This window comes from Phodopus roborovskii, unplaced genomic scaffold (genome assembly GCF_943737965.1).
Source record: "Phodopus roborovskii unplaced genomic scaffold, PHOROB, whole genome shotgun sequence".
Taxonomy (NCBI): domain Eukaryota; kingdom Metazoa; phylum Chordata; class Mammalia; order Rodentia; family Cricetidae; genus Phodopus; species Phodopus roborovskii.
This window is the reverse complement of record NW_026125295.1, coordinates 16,184,271-16,207,978: the sequence shown is the minus strand read 5'-3', so window position 1 is coordinate 16,207,978 and position 23,708 is coordinate 16,184,271. Positions and strand designations below refer to the sequence as shown.

The window sequence follows — 23,708 nt, the reverse complement described above, 5'->3', positions numbered from 1 at the left end:
TGGCTGCACACACCTGTAACCCCAGTCCTAGCTAAGTTTGACATAGGAAGGTCAATGGGAGCTTGCTGGCCAGTCAGCCTAGCTGAAAAAAAAAATAAAAAAATAAAAAATAAATAAAAATTTAAAAAAAGGAAAAACAGGGTGGGCTCCAGGTTCAGTGAGAGATGGAGAGTGACAGAGTGGGACACCTGGTGTCGTCCTACAGTTTCTGCAAGCTTGTCTTGGGCACTGTGCACCTGTGCATACAAATCACTACTAATGGATAAATCACAGGTAATTCTAGCCACCTGGCCACTTAAAGATATCACACACTCTTATCTAGCATACCAATATTTCCGAGTTGGCTACCTACAAGGGAGATGATCTTAGTAACTTTTATAACTTACATACCACTTATAACTTAATAACTTTCTGTACCTTCATTTTATCAGCCAGAAAATGGGAATAGAAAAGGTATCCTATCGGCTGGCAGGATGGCTGAGAGGTAAAAGAGCTTGCTGCGGAAGACTGACGACGTGAGTTCTATCCCATGTCCTATGGTGTACGGAATAAACTGATTCCCAATGGTCGTCTTCTGATTTCCACATGTGCCTTGCTATGCACCCACCAGTGAGAATGTGTGTGTGTGTTCCCCATCATATGCATACACACACAATCATAACTAAAAACTTCAAAAAAGAGTAAGTATTTATTTCATACAATTGGAATGCAGTTTAAGCAAATTGATGCTTAGCATATTTTAAGCCCTACACAAAAGCTAGCTCTCAAAATTAATACTGCAGGATCAGCAAGATGGCCCAGCAGGTAAAGGTGTCAACAACCAGTCCTGACAACAGGGATTCTTGGAATCCACATGGTGAAAGGAGAGGACCAATTCTTTTAAGTTGCCCTTCGACCTCCACATACATGCCATCACATGTGCACATGTGCATACACAAACCAATAAATGTAAATTAATATTGTATGCCCAAGTACACAAAAGCCAAGTAAACATTGGCTACATGAGCCCAGAGACCAGGCAAAGATATGAATGAAAAAAATTAGCATGGGCCCAGCATGGTAGACCCAAGAGTTCAAGGTTAGCCTGGACTACATGGTAAGAAGGCTCCTCCTTTAGTTTGCACGAGCAGTGAGCAATGGTTGTGGGAAGGAGAGCATCAAATTCAGGAAGCTGTGCAGAGAGAGCCAGGCTCAGCTTTCCGAGTCATCACCTACGCTGCCGTGGCCTTTTCTGTGATGCAGATTCACTTGAGTCACCCATGTCCCCGTGTTCTCGGAACCTCCAGCCCATACTTCCATGGGGATCCCCAGTAACTCATTGGTTCACTAAGCTAGCTGTGGATAGAATAATTTTTTTTTCCTGATGTGGCATGGGTGCCCTGTCTAGGGAAGGAAGGTTTTTGTTTCCAACTCCCCAGCGAGAGCCACGTAAAAGACCACAGCTTGAAACACAAAGCAAAAATGAAACTAAACATGAGCAGCACATGTTAGCAGGGTTAGGAGCCTGATAACATTTAACGTAACAAAACTGGAAAAGTCAGCTACAGAGGATGTCGGATGGGCATGGGGAGGGGAGTGCTGGAGAGGTGGTTCAGTCCTGAAAGGCTCGACTCACACCCTAGTATCCAGAGAGCAAGTACTTAAAAACGTAGAACAAGGTGCTGTAAGCTTATTACCAAAGTGATCCCAAGTGGTGAGCATCTTAACAGCCAAATTGCTTACCTGTAAAATTCCACAGGAAAAAAAAAAATGTTACTCTTGCTGCTTGACATATTACTAATGGCCCCCCAATTGAACACAGGGCCTTGATTTTCATTAGTTAAGCAATTCTCTGTGACTGAACGAGAATTCAAGCTCTTTAATTTTTGTTTTTGAGACAGGTTCTCACTAAGTTGCCCAGCTGTCCTTTTATTTGCTACCTAATCAAACAGGGCCTTGAGCTTGTACTTAATTGTCTCACCCTCTGGGTGAGCTGGGATCAAGACAAGCAGGCTTATGCCAAACTCTTAACTTACTTATGTCTTTTTATAACAGATTCAAGGAGGGAAACTTATACCTAGAAGAAACGTCCCTTTCCACAGTAACTAGTTTATGTCCCTTTGCTGGAAGAGAACTGTGTAAGCCACAAAAGTTACCTGTAGGGATCAGCTTCAGTGATTTCTAAGCTAAATTGAAAACCCAGTGGCAGCTCATTCAACTCACTAAGTGTGATTTCTCTGCTTTAAAAAATAATGATAGCCATTGTTCCTACCCTTATCTTGTTCTGAGTTCATTTTGTAATGCCATTTCAAATGCACAGAAGAGGAACTGGTGGAGGAGGAGGGGTGAGAACCAGCGGCAGAGAGAGTGATGAAATGGCATGGGTATGTATTTCATGCCCACACTCCATGCTGTTGCTGGACTCACTCGCCATCTCGCTCAATCCCCATCACAACCAATATGTGAGGGCCTGACTTCAGCATACGAACAACCTCCTAAAAGATCAGAGGTGCTGTTTCTTCTTTGGTATACATTTTAAAAATCTTGGAGTTGTTTGTTTTGTTTTGTTTTGCTTTTGCTTTGTTTTGCTTTTTGCAGTGAAAGCACATCTCATTCTGTAGACCAGGCTGGCCTTGAACTCAGATGAAAGCCTATCAAAACTGGGAGACAACACATTTGAAATGCACACAGTTAAACATGGCAATCTTATTGGCTAGAGGTCCAGGGGCTTAAGTTCAGGTTAGATAATCTTGGCAAGAATGTCTCAGGGGAGATAGCATTGCACTAGATTTGGAGGCCCCATAGTATCTATCTATCCACCGTTCTAAGTGATATAGTTTGGTCTTCTAGATAGATGTTTGGTAGTTTTCCAGTATAATAAAAACTTTTCCTCACCCCTCCCCCGTTTTGGAACATAAAAAGTAATCTCTATTTCCACGGTTGTATTCTGTTATCCATAACTTCTCAACCAATGATTTAAGGTTCTACTGACAATCCTTGTGGGTACCAATTATTACGCTACAGGCCACAAGGTAATAAAACTACATTTTACATGTGGGATTGTTTACTTATGGTGTTTACAACAGAGATTAGTTTTTAAAACCCTCTTTCTCTTAGGATTCAAAGAGATCTGAGAGTCCATTTGGATACCTCGAAGGATAGCACAAGCCCTGGCGGGGTGAGCAGCCAGGAAGAGCTAGGAATCGATAGGGATGAATCCAACAAATGCACTTGGGGAGGCAAGGCTAACTGCTGAAGAAAATAAATTTCAAGATTTCAGACTCTCGACTTAATAATTTACTTTTGCTTATGTAACGGTCTTGCATAAGTTTGTCTATTTCACAGAGAGTCTATTTTTCCAGGCTGTAATTCATGAACACAAGCTCCTGTCATCTTGTGGTACCTCATTATGAGGGCTTTGAAGTTCACTGAATCTCACCTGAAGGGGAAAGAGAAAGTGAAGGTCATTCACTTCTTAATGACATTGACCTGAAAGTTAAATGTATAATTGCTACTTGAACTTTATGTAATAGCAAAACCCAGTCAAATAGGCCCACTTAGAAGCAAAGGATGGGAGATATGGTGCTGTGGAATAATCCTTCTGAACACTGTATGTATCATTTTCATGGGTTAATAAAAAGCTGACAGGCTGGTAGCCAGGCAAGAAGTTAGATGGGAAAGGCAATTTGAGAATGATGGGAAGAAGGAGGGTGGAGTCTGGAGTCACCAGCCAGATGCAGAGGGAGCAGGAGATGAGCCTGCCATGCTAGTAAAGGTACCGCTATGTGGCAGAGCACAAATAAAAAAAAAAATATGAGTTAGCTTACAATGTAAGAGCTAGTTAGTAATAAGCCTGGGCTATTTACTGAGCATTTATAAGTAATATTAAGCATCTGAGTGGTTATTTTGAAACTGGCAAGTAGTAGAGAAATTTCCGACTACAATATGGTTTTTAATGAATAGCAACTCTCAGAAAAAGTTCTCTTTTCTGCAGAGGGGACCATTTGGGGTGTGTTGTCTCAAGGAATATGTGTGGTTACTGGCTAGAGGATGGACCTGTTTGCTGGCTCCTATGCTAATCTCCCCTGGTAATTTTTGTGCTTGTATTAATTCCTATAGATATGGCAGACATCCCTAGTCCTGAAACATATGCTTTTATCATTAGTGGTCATAAACCCCACGGAAGCCATGTGTATTAATTCAACATTTCTTTCAGAGTTCTAGGTGTGAAGAGGCCCTGAACAGGAACCATCCGGGTCTGTAAGGAAAGGACATACTTGCAAATCGTGACTGCCCTACGTCCAGTGATTTCAAGAGTAGCAAGTGCTGAGAGAGTGCATGACCCTAAGCACGGGGCAGCTTATTCTTGATTGTCAGCTTGAGTATACCTGGCATAGACTAAGCCCTCCTAACGGATGGACATATCTGTCAGGGACTTTTGTTCAATTAAATTATTTGAAGTGGGAAGATCCTCTTCTAATCTGGATCTTTGAGGTGGAAAGGCACATCTTTCTCCTAGACCTTTTGAGGTGAGACCATCCACCTGGGCAATACCTTCTGCCGGCAGCTTCTATAAAGGACATGGGAAAGGGAAGCCTCTTTCTTTGCCTGCTTGTTCTCAGTCTCGCTAGCAAGCCTACCCATTCACTGGCATTAAAGCTTACTTCTAGGGAATTCCAGTGTACACTGAAGACGAGCCGAAACATCCAGCATTGTGCACTGAACAACTAATGGATTCTTGGACCTTCTGTTGATAGACAGCCATCTTTGGACTAGCTGGACAACTTGTAAGTCATTCTAATGCCCACCCCGTGTGTCCGTGTGTGTGTGTGTCCGTGTGTGTCCGTGTGTGTGTGTGTGTGTGTGTGTGTGTGTGTATGTGTGTATTCTATAAGTTTTGTTCCTCTAGAGGACCCTGACTAATACAGGGGCAATCAGGAAAAACCTTCCTGAGGTGTTTACATTTGATTTGGAACTTAAAATGTGGGCAGATTTTGGATAAGGAGAGCGTTAGAAGACGAAGGAAGTATGAACATTGAGGCTTTGTGCTTGGTTATAAAAAAGGAGGTGCCTCGTGGGGAGGAAAAGCAGGAGTCAAATAATACAGAGACTTTAGGCCAAGCTGAGAATTTTTAAAAAAAATATTAATTCTTTGAGGTTCTTCAAGAATCACATTATCCTCTCCCAGAGTCATCTCTACCCATATTCCTGCTCCTAGCTTCATGGTTTTGTTGTTGTTGCTGTTTTTGGAAACCCACAGAGTCCAATTTGTGTTGCCAGTATGGTTTTTCATAGCACTGTTTCCCTAGTAGAGAGATTTTTAGAACATTTATACATGGTATGAATCAGAAATATAGATGTAATGTTAAAATATCTCCTGGATATTCACTGGAACATAAGCAACAGTCCAGGGGCCACACCCTTAAAGATAATAGAAACCATCAGCTATCAATAAGAAGGGGCTTTTAAACCTTAGCCTAAAAGTAAGGATGCACTTCCAGGATGCTATAAACATACATGTCTTATGATCCTACTCTTATTAGTTTTTTTTTTTTTTGAGACAGGCATCACTAGGTAGACCAGGCTGACCTCAAACTCACAGAGATCCACATGTCTCTGGCTCTCATGTTCTGGGTTTAAAGGCGTGCATAATTGCACACAGCTGTCTCAGAGCTTTATCGTGCTTGCTCCTGCAGAGAACCTGGGTTTGAGTCCCAGCATCCATGTGGTTTCTCACAATCATTTAACTTGTAATTCCAGTTCCAAGGAATCTGATACCTTTATCTCCATAGGCACTGGGCATGAATGTGGTGCACATACACACATGAAGGCAAAGCACCCATACACATAAAGTAAATATAAAAAAGTTTTAAAAATTTAAAATTAGAAAAACCAATTAAATACAAAGTATTTATGACTTTATTCTGAGATTCCAAGGGATTGAATTTAGGGCCCCAAGTATGCAAGACAGTCAACCATCGAGCTACATCCCCAGACTTTGACAGGATTTAAACAAACAATTTTTTTTCCTCAGAGAAGATAAACGAATGGCCAACAGGTACATAAAAAGATGCTTACCACCATTAATCTTTGGGGAAATGCAAATCAAACCACAAGGAGATGTCACTTTGCACCTTCTAGGATGCTATAGTAATAAAAGATGAATAATATCACTGTCAGAAAGGACACAGAGGAATCAGAAGCCTCACACTGTGCTGGCAGGAATTCAAAGGCTCTGTGCACTTTGGAAAACAATTTGGTAGTTTCTCAAAATGTTAAACTCAGGGTTCTGATAAGAGTTTACAATTCATCTCCTTGGCATTTTCATCTGAAACACACCACAATATAAAGACTGACACACAAATGTTCCTGGGAGCATTATTCACAGTAACAAAGAAGTGGAAACACCTACCTACCAGCTGGCAAATAGGATGATGAAATGTGGCAAATCCACACTAGGCGACACTTGGCAAGAACAAGAACTTGCATGCTGACAAACCACAGCCAACAGTCAACATTTGGCAAACTGAAAAAAAAAAATCAGAGTATATGTTTTATTCTCTACACATGAAATGTCCAAAATAAGCAAGAGTCTTACAGAAACACAAAATAATGACTGTCTAATGCTAGGATGGAAGGAGAAATGATGAGTGATTGTTCACAGCTTCCAGCTTTTAGTTTTGGCGTAAGAAAAAAAAAGTTTTGAAATGGACAGTTCTATAAAATACATTAAAATCATTGCGCTCCCCATACTAGGAGGCAACTCTTAAAAAAAGAAAGCATTTAACTAGGAGCTTGCTACAGGGTCAGAGGGTTAGTCTATAAGCATCTTGGCACAGAGCATGGCAGCACACTGGCAGGCACTGTATTGGAGGAATAGCGGAGAGCTATACCCTGATCAGCAGGAAGAGAGAAACGTGGGGCCTGGCATAGGTTCTTTGAATCCCAAAGCCTCCTCCCAGGGACACATCTCTTCCTTCAGGGCCTCACCTTCTAATCCTTCCCCAAATAGTCCACCAACTAGGGACTTAGACATTCAAGTATATGAGCTTTTGGGAGCCATTCTCATCCCAACCACCACAACAGCAATAGAAAGAAAACTAGAACACAGACCTAGCTAAAACCTGCCCCTACTTACCATGACACACAGCTGTAATTACAGCACTCAGGAGGTTGAGGCAGGAGGATGACAGTTTCAGGCCAGCCTGAAGTGAAGTGAGACTTCACTTTTAAGCATAAAATGACTAAAAATATTGAAACAGCGAACCAAGTGTTTTTAACTTGATTTTTCTTTAGCAATTTCACACATGTATAAAATGCATCCCAATTAATGTAATCCACTACTCCTATTAACCAACCTCCTTATGCACACACTTTCAAACATGTCCCCCCCCCCATTTTTCAAGACTCCCTGAGTTTAGGTAGGATCATCTATGTGGCAATGAATTTTCAACTATCCATGTAGCCTGGTGGGTACTCAGTGGGTACTGAATTGACGAAAATGAGCGTTTCTTTCCTAGAATACATTAGAAGCCAATACTTCAGCACGTAGAGTTAGAGTGTGAATCCCTCCTCTATGACAATTAAAACGCCCAGTGCTGTGTAGGTTCTTTGCAAACAGTTACAACTGCTGTGGAATCAAATCAAGGCTGCACTGACTCTACTATACCAAGAAAATTTGTGTGTGTACATGTATACATACAGGCATGCATACACACATACATATATACTTTTTTTTTTTTTTTGAGAAGGGATCTCTCTTTGTAGCCTTGTCTGTCCTCAGGCAAACATCTGTCAGCCTCTGTCTCCTGAGTAATGGGATTAAAGGTGTCCATCCCAAGTGTACACTTTTTAAACCAATGAACTTTATGATACATAAAGATGATACATGTCATCTCAGTAAAGTTGAAATTCAATTTGGTTGGGGTACTAGTTTCCCTAAGTACGCGAGCAAGTTTTCTTAGAGCAGAGGTCCCAGAGTTTAATAGAGAAAAGCAACCCTCCCAGGGACGGCGAGGCCACACCCCTACCTTGTTTCCTAGCAACCCGCTTCCTACTGAACGCTCCATTAAGCCTCCTCCGTCACTTCCGTTCTTAACAGGACGTGATGTCAACCCGGCTGCTTTCCCGGGAGTTCAGCGTTCGCCTTAGGTGAAGTAGTCTTCCTGGACGGGTGCTGGCACCGTTCCCGTCCAGGGCTAGTGCAAAGGCCCGGGGATTCGGGGACTCGAACCCTCGCGGGCCCAGGGCGGCAGGGGAGGAGCCGGCGGTGCCGCAGCTGGGTGTCCGGAGTCCCGAGCGTGCTTGCTCTCCCAGTTGCTTACCCCCAACTCTAGGTCTTGGACATTTCTGCGCTCCTCCCCCAACTACCCAGGTCCTGCGTTTGAAGGAAGACCCTCACAGAAAACATTCTTCTCGCCGACTACCGTTCACGCCCAAGCCCCTCAGAGCTCTGCCAAGACCTCCCTGGGATTTGTCAGCGACTTTTGAGTTGCCAGAGGCCTGGGGTAAATGTTTCCCTGAGTGCTAAACTGGGGGTAGAGAAACAGTTCCTGGGAAAATACGGGATTAGGCAATTTGCATTTTGGCTTCATTTTTCTTTCTTTCTTTTTTAAATGTCTCTGGCAGGGTTTCTTGTCTCAAATGAGGAATTTGTCTTGGTTTAGGTGGCGGGAGGCCACACTGAGACGAGGCTAGGGGAGCCCAGGTGCTGCTAATTTCGTGGATGTCAGTCTGACTCTCTCAGGGATTAAAGGGCCCATTTGTATCAGGTGATTCTCACTTACATGCCTTTAATGTGTTTCTTACCTGCAAGTTAACTGTAGTTTTCTTAGACAAGGACTAAGTCATACAGTACATTTGGGACTTTCATAGCACCAAACACAGCACTGAACACAGTAAAGGTGCAGTCATACTTTGAATGTCAGTGAATACGTTTTAACATCATCTTTAACTTAGTGTTGAAGGGATCATCCTGGTGATCCACCTCCCAGCCAGCACTTGGGAGGTGGAGGCAAGAGGAACTAAACTTCAAAGTCACTGTCAGCTACGTAGGGGGTTCCATGGCTAGCTTGTGCTATGCAAGAAAAAACAAAACATAAAAGCCTCAGAGGCATCTATTTAAATGTAGTTTAGGCTGGGCAGTGGCAGTGAATGCCTTTAACTCTAGCACTTGGGAGGCAGAGACAGACTAACCTCTTTTGAGTTTGAGACCAACCTGAGCTGCCTAATAGCCAGGGCTACACAGTGAAACCTTGTCTCAAAAAACCAAACCAACCAAACAAACACAAACCCACAACAAAACAGTTCAGCTCCTAGAAAGGATGTCACAAAGTAGCACCACCTTGTAAAGATAAAAACAGTAAAATCTACTTGGATACATTTTCCTGGATTTGAGACTGTGCTGCAATGCTCTGTCATACACTCAGTAGAAAATGGTGTGCCTCTCTTTTAGGAAAAGGCCAAATAATGGCAAGTTCATTGCTTCATTGTTTCTTCCCATTTAATATTCTGTCTCTCTTCCCATCCATTTTAAATAGGTATTGCATCTTAGCTTGCTGATCCAGAGGTGCTGGTCATTATGGGAAATCAACTTGCTGGCATTGCTCCTTCCCAGATTCTCTCTGTAGAGAGTTATTTCTCAGATATCCATGACTTTGAATATGATAAGAGCCTGGGAAGTACTCGGTTTTTTAAGGTTGCTCGAGCAAAGCACCGGGAAGGCCTGGTGGTTGTTAAGGTCTTTGCGATTCAAGATCCCACATTACCATTAACTAGTTATAAACAAGAGCTGGAGGAACTGAAAATCAGGCTTCATTCTGCACAGAACTGCCTACCTTTCCAGAAAGCAGCAGAAAAAGCGTCTGAGAAAGCAGCCATGCTGTTTAGGCAGTATGTGAGGGACAACCTCTATGACCGCATAAGCACCCGTCCATTCTTGAACAATATTGAGAAGCGCTGGATCGCCTTCCAGATCCTGACGGCTGTGGACCAGGCGCACAAATCTGGAGTCCGGCATGGAGACATCAAGACAGAGAATGTGATGGTCACCAGTTGGAACTGGGTTCTTCTAACTGATTTTGCCAGCTTTAAACCCACTTACCTTCCAGAGGACAATCCAGCAGATTTCAACTATTTCTTTGATACATCACGTCGGAGGACTTGCTATATTGCTCCTGAACGTTTTGTTGACGGTGGTATGTTTGCCACCGAGCTAGAATATATGAGAGACCCCTCAACTCCACTTGTAGACCTAAATAGCAACCAGAGAACACGGGGAGAGTTGAAGAGAGCCATGGACATCTTTTCAGCAGGTATCTGAGAATGTCAGATTAGCTGATTTGCAAATGTAACTGTCAAACTTTGAAATGTAGCTTTTGTAAGTTGCCAGATTTCAAAACATTCCTTAGTATGCCTTCGTAGCCTGTTTTCAGATAGACACATGATTTCCTCATTGGATATGCTTAAGTGATGAGAAAATGCAAAGTGCTTTTCATTCATTAAACATCCAAAATTTATGATTTACAATGCCGGTGATATGGAAGGGTGCTACATATCTTTTTTAAGGTCGAGAAGAAGTACATCTCACCCTGTGTTTTCTCTTGTCGTGATAAGCATAAGATGCTCTTACAGAAACATAGTTAAGTAAGTGGTAGTGTAGGTAGTAGGTGGTGTCAGAAGGGCCTTGGATGGAGTGATGGCATTCAAACGGAGGCCTCCCGAGTGGCTGGGAGTTATCTTTGGTAGTTTGTTTCAGGCAGTGTGTGATGCTCCTACAAGGCATCTATTTAATATTGATATTTATAGCTGTGCATTTACTCAAAGTACTAGTTGAGTCCCTCAGAGATTTTTTTGTTTGTTTTTTGTTTTATTTGTCTGTGTATGTTCATATGTGTGGATTTCTCTGAGTGCATAAGGGGCACACTTCATGAACCCCCATTCCACAGATGCACTTATGAGTGTTGACTGTAGACGATGGGGTCCCCACCTCACTGGTGGCAGAATAGCTTTTTCTTGCCATCCTTGTTTGCAGAAACCATTCTGTCTAAGAAGGGTCTCGGTAAGTTTTTTTTTTTTTTAATCCCTAAGAATTTTCCTTTTGATTTTCCTCTCAACACTGGGATGGAACACAGGTCCTCACTTCACATAGTCAAGCACAGCATCACTGAGCTACAACTGCAGCCCTTTTCATTTTATTTTAGACAGAATCTGCTCAGCTGACCAGGCTCGCCTTTAATTTTGCATCAGGGATTATCGGTGTGGCCTTCCATGTATCTGGGATTATTGATGTATCTGGGATCACATGTGTGGCCTTCCATGTATCTGGGATTATGTGTGGCCTTCCATGTATCTGGGATTACAGGAATGCACCTCCACTCTTACCTTTCCCAAGTTCCCTTGATCCATTGATTGATTAGGAGTTGTCTCGCCTACTTTTCTATTGCTGAGAGATAAAACACCCCAACCAAGTCAGTTTTAAAAAGACAGTGTTTAATTTGGCTTTCGGTTTCAGAGAGTTCTGTGTGGGGTTTCTTTTCTTGTGAAGCTTCCTGGATTCAGTCAACGATGTTTCCCTAATGATTTAATTCCGATTACTTCCTCAAGGCCTCACCTCTGACACCATTGCCATCTGACACCATTGCCAGATTAAGTTTTTCTCCATAATACATCACAGTGGGCATTCGATTTCAACACAGGGTGCCTTGGAGTACACTGAAGCTGTTCTGAGCTATGGTGTTGAGGGTCATTTTGTGGTTTAGCTGAGGTCTTGTCTTGATAGTGTATATTCTGTAGGTTCCTGAGAATTTGTATCTGCTGTCATGGATAGGCTATCTTTTGATGTTTGTTAGATCTACTTGCTTTACATTGTTGCTCAGATCTTCTATTTCCTGCTTACATATGATGGATTAAGTATTTTAAAATTACATTTATTTATTTTGATGGACAGTGCAAAAGAACCTGTAAGGGAGTGTGCAAACAAGCACAAAGCTTGGTGTCTGGAGGTCAGAGGACAGCTTGTGGAAATTGGTTCTCTGCTTTCACCGTGTAGGATTTACAGATTGAATGTAGGTCATCAGACTTGGTGGCAAGAGATTTTATCCACTGAGCTATCTTACAGTGATTTTTTTTTTCTTAAAAAATAGCTGCTGTTGGAAGTCCTTTATTGTGAAATTGGCATTGTATAAATAGGAATTAACGATTTACTGAATGTTTATTATGTATCAGAATTATGTGACAAATTTTTCAGTGGACAAATTGGGGAAAACATCATATGGAGTTTGCATTCTAGTGGGCACAGAGGTAATAAACAGGCAACCTAAAATGCTCTACCAGTGGGTACTGTGGGGTGGGGAAAAATATTAGTGAAAGAAAAAAGAATATGGAGGTATTGTAAAGTCTTCTGCAATCTCTCTTTCTCTCTCTCTCTTTCTCTTCTCCCTGAGACAGGGTTTCCCTTTGTAGCCCTTGCCGTCTTGGATCTCACTCTGTAGACCATGTTGTCCTTGAATTTACAGAGAGCCACCTGCCTCTGCCTTCCAAGTTCTGGGACCAAGGGCATGTGCCACCACACCTAGTGGCTTATGAAATCTTACACAGATAACTAAGAAAGGATTTACTGCTGGCTGACAATGACTGAAGGAGGTGCAGGTCTCACTGCGGTCCACTAGTTCCTAGGGCAGGTGTCCTTGGTAGAGGGCCCAGCAAGTACAATGCTGCAAGGTAGTTTTCTAAGGGTCAATAAGACTTGGTGAGTGCATGCCATATGAGTCAATAAAAATTGTGTGTACAAAAAAAAAAAAAAAAAAAAAAAAAAAAAAATTGCTTTGTACTTTTGAGAATGTAGGCACATAAACATTATTTATTGAAGATTATATTAGTGCAAAATGGTTGAATTATTTCCCCTTCTAGTTTACTCCCACTTTTTTTTTAAGCACTTGGTATATATTTGTAGTATTTAGCACTACAAATGAAGTTTGTTCATTGGTTATGTTGTGTCTTCCTTTCTAGGAGGGGAGCTTGGTGAACGGGATTTTACCACCCTGTGCCAGTGGGGCCTATTATAGGCAGCCCCTCCTACTTGTTGAGTGATGGACATACAGCTAGATACCGCTTAGCAGTTCTCGAGAACTCAGTGCTGTACTTTTGTACTGAAGGGTTTCTTGTGACTTTTAAACACCTTATTTGTGTGTATGTTTTTTTAAAGAGAAAATGTGAATGGTTGTCACCATGCTTATACCCGGGTGATCAAGCAATTAGACATGGCCTGTATATTGCATTAAACATTAAATTCAGTTGGTTTTGCATTTTGAGAATTCTGATTTTTCTGAATCCTGGTCTGCATTACAAGATCTCTTCCTCTCATCCTAATGGAATTATGTCTGATTTTCCAGGTTGTGTGATAGCTGAGCTTTTCACGGAAGGGGTACCACTGTTTGATCTCTCTCAACTGTTGGCATATAGAAATGGACATTTTTTTCCTGAACAAGTGCTAAATAAAATTGAAGATCGCAGTATCAGAGAATTGGTAACTATATTGAAAAAATTTTTTTAATTAAAAATTAATTAAAAAACAGTTTTAATGGGAGTATGTCCTAGCTGGCCTGGAACTCACTGTGTTAGCTCACCCAGGGCAGGCCTCTTGCCTTAGCCTCCAGAGTGCTGGGATGACAGACTAGAGCCACCACACCCAGTCCCTCCTCCACAACAAATCTGGAAGGAAACCTAGTGGTGGTAAACATACTTTTGATACCTTACTAGAAAGAAACACACTGTTTTTCCCCTTTAGGCAAAAAGCACATTTGACATTTAAAAAAAAAAAAAAAAAGGACAGAAAAATGAACCCATTTTCTGTTTTCCATGATAATCTTGACTCTGCTCTGGGCAGATCTGGAGGTGGGCAGGGCTGTGTGAGATCAAGCTTGCTGGCGGGAAATGAAAAAGACAAGATGCCTATAGTGCATAGAGAGAGCATCAGCCCCAGCAGAGCACAGTAGCTGGCCTCTTCCCTGGAGGCAGATGTGGGCCACCCTGGAAGGGGGGGTTACATACACAATCACTTGGTTATGCTAGCACAGGGCTGAGGAATTGTGTGCTAGGCCACGTAGCCGGATATCTGGATCACTGTTTGAGGGCATCTTTTTAAAGTAAGTGACACTGTGATGATGATGACTCTGGGTCCTGTAAAAGACTACAGTGTATTAGACTACTCCACAGAAGTCTTAATGGGGCCTATACCACCCGATCTGGTGGTATAGGCCGGCAATCCCAGCTGCTCAGGAGGCCGAGGAAAGGGAACCTTACCTTCCAGGCCTGCCTGAGGGTACAGACTGTATTCAAGGTCAGTTTAGTGAATTAGGCAAATCTCTGTCTCAAAATAAACAGAGTTTAGGAGGTGCTGGCTGTTGGCAGTTTAGGGGTCAGCAAAGGCATGCAATGTGTTTGCCGGAGAAAGGCTGAAGCAGGGGGAAGGAGTGTGAGACCCTGGCTCGCCTGGACTGTGTGATGAGACTTTCTCAGAAAAAAAAGGCAAAACTGGAAACAAGATGCTCTGGAGAAGCCAGTGCAGGCCGCTCATGGTCAGAAGCACACTTGGTGCTCCCCCCCCCACACTTGGTGCTCCCCCTGGGGCTGACACTTGGTCCCCCCCCCCCCCCGCTGACACATGGTGCTCCCCCTGGGGCTGACACATGGTGCTCCCCCTGGGGCTGACACTTGCCAGGTCATTTAACTGAGCAGCTTCATGACATTTTCTTGGTTTGAAAGTCGATTTGTTTACTAATCTTTAACTGTTAATGCAAATGTAAAAGTAAATTTTAGAACATTTTCCCACATAGTACACTTGATTCCCCTAAAACAAATACTAGTTTTTAAGTTAGAATCCAAAAAGAAAGCTAAAATTGCAGGTACATTTTAATGGTATTTAATGTATTTGACTAGTGGGAACATTGAATTTGTGTTCTTATATCAGATATATTATTTCTAGTGTTCACATTTTTAAGCATTTTATTTCTTTTTAAGATCGTGTGTGTGGGTGTGTGCGCATGCACGTGTATACACATGAGCAGGCATGTACACGCAGAGTGCATGCAGGATATTAAATCCCCAGAATCTGGAGTTTTAAATGGTTTGAGCCCTTGATGTGGGTGCTGGGAGCTGAGCAAAAGCTCTTAGGTGCTGAGCCATCTTCCCACCCTAGCATTTTCTATCTTTGAAGTGCTGGGACCTAACACAGGACCTCACACATCGATGTTGGTACTCTATCCTTGAGCTACATTACCAGCCCTTTGATTTCTCCACTGGAATAAACTACACTTAAACCATGTGCTAATCTTTTGGATTTGTGGCAGTATAGTTTAAATCAGAACTCTTAATTGCGGCTCTGAAATGATCTCAGAAGTCCTATACTTTCTTCCAGATTCATGTGTGATTTTCCGTGTGCAACTGTGCCTATTTGTTTTTCTCTGAAGGTTTGTTGCTTTTTTAATAACAAATATCAAACTGGATGTGACCTCCTATATGCCAGCTATCTGTGCACATTAGCATGTAATGTCCTGTTCCTTCTGGGATGATGAGAGACACGATTAGTTTGTGGTTCTAAAAAGAAAGGGTAGCTGTTTGAATGGTGGTGCATGCCTTTGATCCCAGTCCTCAGGAGAGGCAAAGGTAGTGAATCTTCCTGGCTTCCACAGTGAGTTCCAGGCCAGTCAAGGCTACATGTTCATATACTGTTTAAAGAAAAAGAATGGTTGGACAAAGAATAATTAAAATTACCTCAGAAATCCTTTAAATCACATTGCGTTGCTCTTCTAACTTGTGTGTGTGTGTGTGTGTGTGTGTGTTTGTGTGTTTGTGTTTTCACATGTGCGTGTGTATGTGTGTGTCTGTGCTCGTGTGCTTGTGTAGTCCAAGCTGGCTTTGAACTTGTTACCACAGCTCAGAAACTCATCATGTAACCCAGAATACTGGCCTTGCCCAAAACTCCAGAGTGCTGGGGTTACAGGCGTGAGCTATCCCATCTGGCTTTTATTACATGTTCTAAAATGCACCCTTTCCTATTCCTCCTTTCACGTAGGTAACTCAGATGATCCACCGTGAGCCTGAAAAGCGTTTGGAGGCAGAGGATTACCTGAAGCAGCAGCGTGGGAATGCCTTCCCTGAGATATTTTATACTTTCCTTCAGCCTTACATGGCTCAGTTTGCCAAGGAAACCTTCCTCTCTGCAGATGAGCGGATTTTGGTTATACGGAAAGATTTGGGTAACATAATTCACAATCTCTGTGGACATGATTTGCCCGAGAAAGCAGAAGGGGAACCCAAGGAAAGTGGGCTGGTTGTCCTGGTGTCTGTCATAACATCCTGCCTGCAGACCCTGAGGTCCTGTGACTCCAAACTGGCTGCCTTGGAGCTCATTCTGCACTTGGCCCCAAGGCTGAGTGTAGAGATCCTTCTGGATCGCATTACACCCTACTTGCTGCACTTCAGCAATGACTCGGTTCCCAGAGTGCGGGCTGAAGCCCTGAGGACACTCACCAAAGTTCTTGCCCTTGTCAAAGAGGTCCCTCGGAATGATGTCAATATCTATCCAGAGTACATTCTCCCAGGCATAGCCCACCTGGCCCAAGACGATGCTACTATCGTCAGACTGGCCTATGCTGGTAAGAGTTCATTGTCCTCATTACAGCCTTGCACACGCTTTTCAAGTACTTGATCTCTTTGAAAATTCCTTGTGTATCTTTGGCTCTTGAATTATGAATTCCATATATCCATAATAATATTTATAGCTAATCTGTTCCTGGGGCTCAACTTTTGTATATATTTCTGCATGTAAAATGATTAGAAGTCTGCAGTGTGGACTCTCACAGTTTGACCAGGAAGACTCTTGTTCACAAATCCCTGCTTCTGATCTAGAGTTGTAGCCTTTTCAAAGTTTCCTCGAGCAAACACTCTTATTTCATGGTAGGACATCCTGTTGCTACTGAGAAAGACTGTGCTGTTGAAGAGAGGTTCAGAGTTAAGTCCCATCCCCCTTACCTCAGTGCTCAGGATGTGTGACATCTGCATGGGATGGGTATGTCACACCCACCTACTTGTTCTGCTTAGAATTCTCCCTCACAAAGCCCAATAGTAAAGATTCATGTTTTTAGCTCCTCAAGCTAATTCTGAATGCTTGCTTCACCATGAGAAATCTCACTGAGACAGTTACATGATCCATAATTTATATCCAGATCTCTAATGGAAAATGGAACTTCCATTGGAAATCTTTGTACATAATATATACCACACATGCGGCGATGGTATTGCCACATTTAAAAGCTATGTGCTTATTAGTTTGTTTATTATTTGCCTGTCATTGTTAATAGAGTCTGTGAAAACTGGTTTTTGAATACGAGCTTTATCTCTAGGCACAACCCCAAGGGATTGGCAGTTGTTGGGTGCTTTCTTTTTCAATGCATGCATTGTTCCTGGTATTTCCCATTTGTGTCTTTTTTTGTGTGTGTGTGTATTGTGGAGACATAATGTGAGGCCTAGAAGTCCAGGATCTCTTCAAGACACATCTGAACATCTGAGTTTATTATTTGTGACAGCCTATTTCTGATTCATTTGGAAATCAGGTAAATCAACTAACATACAAGAAACACAGGTTTTTAAAAAGCAATATATATCATTGTCTCAATTTTATGACCCTGCTTTTGGCAGGGTGTATCTTACCTGTTCTTATTTGTCATGTAGGTAAAGTTCTGATGTGCAGGTGCCATGTTAACATATTAGCATCCACTTACTCATAGGCCTAGCATAAAAGCGATAGGTGCTATGTATTCTAAACCCTGCTTGATGGCATCGCATTGACTGCTCAAGGTTCTGAGATTTTTCGTTAGCCCTGCAGCATCTTTGAGTAAGGTGTTTAACCTTCATTTTAAAGGATAAGAAAGACTGAGTGACAGGACTGTGAGCCACCTGTTTCTCGCTAATGTTTAGCTCCTGGAGCTGCTGGCCTAGAACTTGGTCAAGTGTCTGTGATAACTCGGGGTCAGTGATAGCACCTTCCAGTGAGAAATAAATCAGCCTGAGTAGAACAGAAATGCTTTTGAATTTGGTGGTTAAATGTAGTTAAATTATACGCAATGGTAAGTATAGAAGTTTAAACTCCACCTTGTTTTCCTTTGCAGTATTCTTTTTCATTTCAAAAGATGCTGACATAGACATATTTTGTATAAAATGAACTTAAAGGTGAGACTTACATGGGGAGTTAAACTACCAAGACTTTAAAAGGCCCAGGAGAGTCTTTACTAATAAAGGTGTAGGGCCAGCTCCCCTCCTCCCCATCCCCCCCGCCCATGGCTGTGAGTTCTGTATCTGTGGACTCAGCAAACTGAAGATTGAAGATTGAAAATATTTGAGAGAAATCTTTTAAAATGTATAGGCTTTTTTGGTTATTCTCTATAGTACAGCATCTATTTACATAGTGTTGTATTAGGTGCTGTAAGTAATTGAACTGTAATCTAGAGATGATTTAAAGTAAGTGGGAAAATGTGTTTAAAGTATGTATGTGTGATGGCGTTTTCTGCAGGGGATATGAGCTTCTGCAGAGGAGGCCTAGAGTTTCCCCTGGCCCTGGGTACTGAGGACAGTGCACAGGTACTCAGGACGTGGACATTTTTATTTAGAGTTTGGCTAATTATGCAGCTGTGACCTAGAAATCTCCATCTCTTGTTTGTTGGTGTTGGGGATCAAACCCAAGGCCTTTGTGCTTGCTACTTGGTACACAAGTATTCTGCTGAGCTTCACCTTAGCCCCTAGTTTCTCCTGTTAGGGTGTTATGGAATAACATCATGCTTACTGTGAGATAATACCATGCTTATGTAGTTCTTTCTCTCTCTTCCCCCCCCCCCCCCCGTGTGTGTGTGTGTGCGTGTGTGTGTGCGCGCGCGCGCATGTGTGCATGTAAAGGCAGGGATGTATGTTGGGTGTCTTTTTATCTCTCTCCCTAGCTGACGGGCTAGCAAGCCCTAGGGATCTTCCTGTCCCTCATCTTCCCGGAACTTCGATGATAGGTCAGGGATGATAGGCCTGTGCTGCCACATCCACCTCTTCACGTGGGTGCTGGGGATCCAAGCGCTGGTTGTCATGCTTGCATGGAAAGCACCACTGACTGAGCCATACACGAAGCCCAAGTTTTTGTTTTATTTTGAGCAGTGTTGAACCTGGCCATGGTGGGATGAAGAGAATTGCTGTGTTGAATAGACTCAGTGGTGGCAATGTGGGTTTGGTTTCATAGACATTATAAAGTAAGGAAATGTGTAAGGCTGTGGTTTGATCTCCAGCACTTATTTCAGCGTAAGGTAGTAGTCACTGTTGTTGAGTGTCATTCATTGCTGAGAAAGAAGAGTGCAGTCTTTCTTTTCTACTCAGAGTCACAGGTGAAGCCCAGACGCAGAAGGCGAGGATACGGAAGTGGGATGGAGCGTAGTGAAGAGCAGATGTAAATGACAGTAAATGTGATAGTAGAAGTGAGACCAGGATACATTGATGGTGAACGGTGTCAGCGAATCTTACAAATTGACAGAGTAAAGACAGTCAATACTGACGCGTGGCCAGCAGTCTCACCTCTGCCCACTGAGAACTTCAGGGTAATACTTGCACAGCCGTCTCACAATGGCTGATTCAGTTTAGTAGTGGCTCCTCAGTTATCTGAAGAAACTGAGACTCAGGCTTTGAAACAGTAAGCTAGTATCTGGCAGGCTTGAGGGAGGAGGCCTGACCTGTCTGATCCCAATGCCCCATATGATGTTACTTTGGTGCTAATATTTCATGGTTAGTCTAATAACTATCTCTAACTTGTCAGGGTACCTTTAAAGTTTAGCTCTGTGGAAGGATTAAGCATTTTCTCCCATTAGAACTGGATACTTATTTTAGACAGTTTCTGCAAATGCAGAATTTTTTTATTTTTTGTTTAGAGATTATTATAGATTATGGGATCCATTACGGAGACTAATTAAGGGCTAACTTGCAAAATCCTGCTTTTCCTGTAGATTTTTTTTTTGAGTAATATTTAGATGTATAAGGACTTGGGGTGTGGTGATATATTATTTATGGTTTATTAAAGCTTGCCTGAGGATTCAGAAAAGCAAAGCCAGCCTCCAGTTATAGAGATCAGACAGTGGTGATACACACCTTCAGTCTCAGCATTGAGAAGCTGGAGGAGGTACACTCCTTTAATCCCAGGACTCAGGCTTAAGAGGTAGATGGATCTCTGTGAGTTCAAGGCCACCGAGAGCGAATCAGTCTAAAAGAGAATTATAGCTCACACCTTTAATCCCAGGACTCATAAGAAATATATGGGACAGGAGCAAAGTCTCAGTATCAGGCATTCACATGGAGGGGATGAGTATTCAGTCTCCAGCCAGGCTGAGGAGAGCCTGAGGTAGAGGTAAGGATTGGTGAGCAGCTGTTTTGCTTTTCTGACCTTCAGCTTGAAGTTTGAACCCCAACATCAGTCTCTAAGTCATTTATTTTTCATGTTACATTGGAGGTTCTAGGCCTAATGGTGACCTGTAGTCATCAATACTCTAGAGGCAGAAGCGGGAGGAGCTGCAGTTAGAGGTCATCTGGGATGCACAGGACCCTGTCTCAAAAAAGTTAAAGGACTTTGGGAGGAGGTGAACAGCTTGAGGATTGGAGGTGGTGATTGTAACTGTCCTGCTGGCGTCTTACAGAAAACATCGCTCTACTGGCTGAAACTGCTCTGCGCTTCCTAGAACTAGTGCAGCTAAAAACTCTCAACATGGAGAACGACCCGGATAGTGAGGAGGTAGATGAAGCCACTCAGCCAAATGGAGACTACGACACAGGTTAGTTATTTCTCCTCTTAGAATTCCCACCAAATCACTTATACCAAATCACTAATGGTAACTTGCAAAAGCTGTCGTTTGTTACTATTTATTTATTTATGTATTCTTATTTTACATGTTGATTCCAGTTCCCCTCTCTTGCCTGCCTCCCTCCCACCCTCCCATGACCCCCAACCACCCTCCTATCCCATTTTCCCCACACTCCACAGGTAGGGTGATGCCTTCCAGGAGGGGTCATCAAAATCTGTCAAGTCATTTGGAGTAGGGACTAGGCCCTCCCTCCTGCCTCTAGGCTAATTGAGTATCCCTCCATGGGGAATGTGCTCCCAAAGTTCTTTCATGCACCAGGGATACATCCTGGTTCCACTGTCAGGGGTCCCTGACTGCCCATGCCTTCTAATGACACTCATGTTCAGGGGAGTCTGAGTCGGTTACCTCATTCAGGATGGTTTCTTCAAGTTCCATCTATTTGCCTGAAAATTTCAAGATCCCATTGTTTTTTTTCATAGATTAGCATTCCATTGTATAAATGTGCCACATCTTTATCCATTTTTCAGTTGAGGGGCATCTAGGTTGCTTCCAGGTTCTTGCTATTACACATAGTGCTGCTACAAACATAATTGAACAGGTGTCTGTGTTGCATGGATGTAGATCATTTGGGTATATGCCCTTAGAATGGGATTGCTGGGTCCTGTGGTAGACTGATTCCCATTTTCCTGAGGAACCACCAAATTACTTTAAAATGTCTTCTAAAAGTTACATACTGGACCAGTCTGGTACTTTGGCCTTGCAGGAGTTGATCTTTGGGGCAGGTAATGAGAGCTCCTTCCTGGTGCTTCCTCCTACATTTCTTCTTGAGCTCATGAACGGTGAGATGTTCTGTGGGATGCAACTGTGCTCATAGCATCTCACCTGCAGACCTTTGAACAGTGGGAAAGGTTAACAAACACAGGGTTTGTGTGGAAGCTTCTGCGGTCATTTCAGAAGACAGGTCTAGGTATGATGGGCCATACCTGTGATTTCATCACTCTGGAGGCCATATCGGAGAATTGTGAGTTCAAGGCCAGTGTGGGCTGAACAGCTAGATAGCAAGACCGTGTCTCACCCAAAATGACAAAGTACAAAGTGCTTGGTCTACTTGTGTGGGGGAAAATTGATCCTTCTTTCTGTTTTTTTAGAGCTCCAAGCCTTACATGAAATGGTCCAGCAGAAAGTTGTCACTTTGTTAAGTGACCCTGAAAATATTGTGAAACAAACTTTAATGGAGAATGGAATTACACGTTTGTGCGTCTTCTTCGGACGCCAGAAAGCCAACGATGTCTTGTTGTCCCACATGATCACCTTCCTAAATGATAAAAATGATTGGCACCTACGTGGAGCTTTCTTTGACAGTATAGTTGGTATGTTTGTGTTTGTTTTTAAATTCATCTTTAAGATTATAGCTTGTCCTCTCTGATCCTTCTGTTGGTTTGGAAGATAGGTAATGCTATTACCAAGTTTGTTTCATGAAGAGTTCCGTGTTCATGTTCTTTTATAGCATAACTGATCAAGGAGCCGTTTGACCTGCATTGTAGTGACATGAATAGCATGTGGTCCTTAAGAGCAGTGACCTGAGAAAGTGCATGAAATACTGCAGAAGTGACAGAGGGAGCTCAGGTTCCCCTGAAGTGTGACCTGTTGGTGTAATGGGGCATGAACAGAACCTGGCCTATTTAAGGCAGAGGCTGCCTTACATGATGTCTGTCATTGGCTGGGCTAGGAGAGTAACTGATTGTTTGGTTTATAGTTTCCATATTTGTCAAATTTTCTCAGCAGACACATACTCATTTTCTTTTTAGAAGTTTTGTTTGTTTATTTTGTTGGGGATGGGACACATGTACCACGGCGTGCTTGTGGAGTTCAAGGGGTAACTTTTGGGAGTTGGTCTTCTCTTTCTACGAGGTGGGACTTGGGGATTGAACTCAGGTCTTCAGACCTGACATTAGGTACTGTATATAATAATACTTTCTAATTTGCTTTACATTTTAAAAATCTAAGTATTTCCTAACATTTCTAATCAATCTTTGAAACTGTACTCCAATAGATTCATATTATTTTTATTCTGTTAAATAATTTTGCCAAAATTTATTTCAACTTTTAAATATTTTGAATATTTAATTTTTTTTAATTTTTATCTTTTTGTATTATGAGATGTTCTTACTATGTAGCCCAGGTTGGCCTGGAATTCTGAGTGCTTTGCTTCAGCCTCCCAAGTGTTGATCTCAGTCACCCATTAGTTTGATTTTGAATTATTATGCAGGGAATCTACATATTTATGTGAGTAACTGCATGATTCGGTATTTGAGTATAGCCACATGCTGCCTTGTGGGCTTTGTTCTGAGATAACACTAGTCATTGTTACCGTTACTCAGACGAGTGAGTCTACAACTGTCACATAGTCCCGCTTATTGCCTACCACATTGCTAGTACACGACTTTCTTATTTCTTAGTCTCTGTAGCTAGAAGTACACAATCCTTAAATTATTTGTATTTTATGTGCATTGGTGTTTTGCCTACTTGAATGTCTGTATTAGGGTGTTAGATCCCCTGGAACTGGAGCCACAGACAGTTGTGAGCTGCCATGTGGGTCCTCTGGAAGAACATCCAGTGCACTTAACTGCTGAGCCACCTCCCCAGTCCCAGAAGTATAACATTTTTCATAGAAACTGTATTCTGCTTGGGTACACAGATTTTTGCTGTTAGCTTGCTGTTGCCATGATAAAGACCATGAGCAATAGCAACTCAAGGGTAGGGTTCATTTCATCTTGCATCTGACTGTGTCACTGGGAGAAGGCAGGGCACTAGAGGTGGGAACTGAAGGAGAGGCCAGGGTGCAGCCAA

At 42.5% G+C, this 23,708-nt stretch overlaps 1 protein-coding gene across 1 annotated transcript in view; it reads left to right on the top strand.

Annotated features, from left to right (window-relative positions):
- Positions 1-9,523: 9,523 nt before the first annotated feature.
- Positions 9,524-23,708, top strand: part of Pik3r4 (phosphoinositide-3-kinase regulatory subunit 4) — a 48,659-nt gene continuing 34,474 nt past the window's right edge. The window contains exons 1-5 of the mRNA XM_051205724.1: positions 9,524-10,292; positions 13,371-13,504; positions 16,052-16,634; positions 20,694-20,828; positions 22,007-22,228. Coding sequence (XP_051061681.1) covers positions 9,560-10,292; positions 13,371-13,504; positions 16,052-16,634; positions 20,694-20,828; positions 22,007-22,228 — 1,807 coding nt within the window. The 5' untranslated portion in view covers positions 9,524-9,559. The remainder of the gene's footprint in view (positions 10,293-13,370; positions 13,505-16,051; positions 16,635-20,693; positions 20,829-22,006; positions 22,229-23,708) is intronic.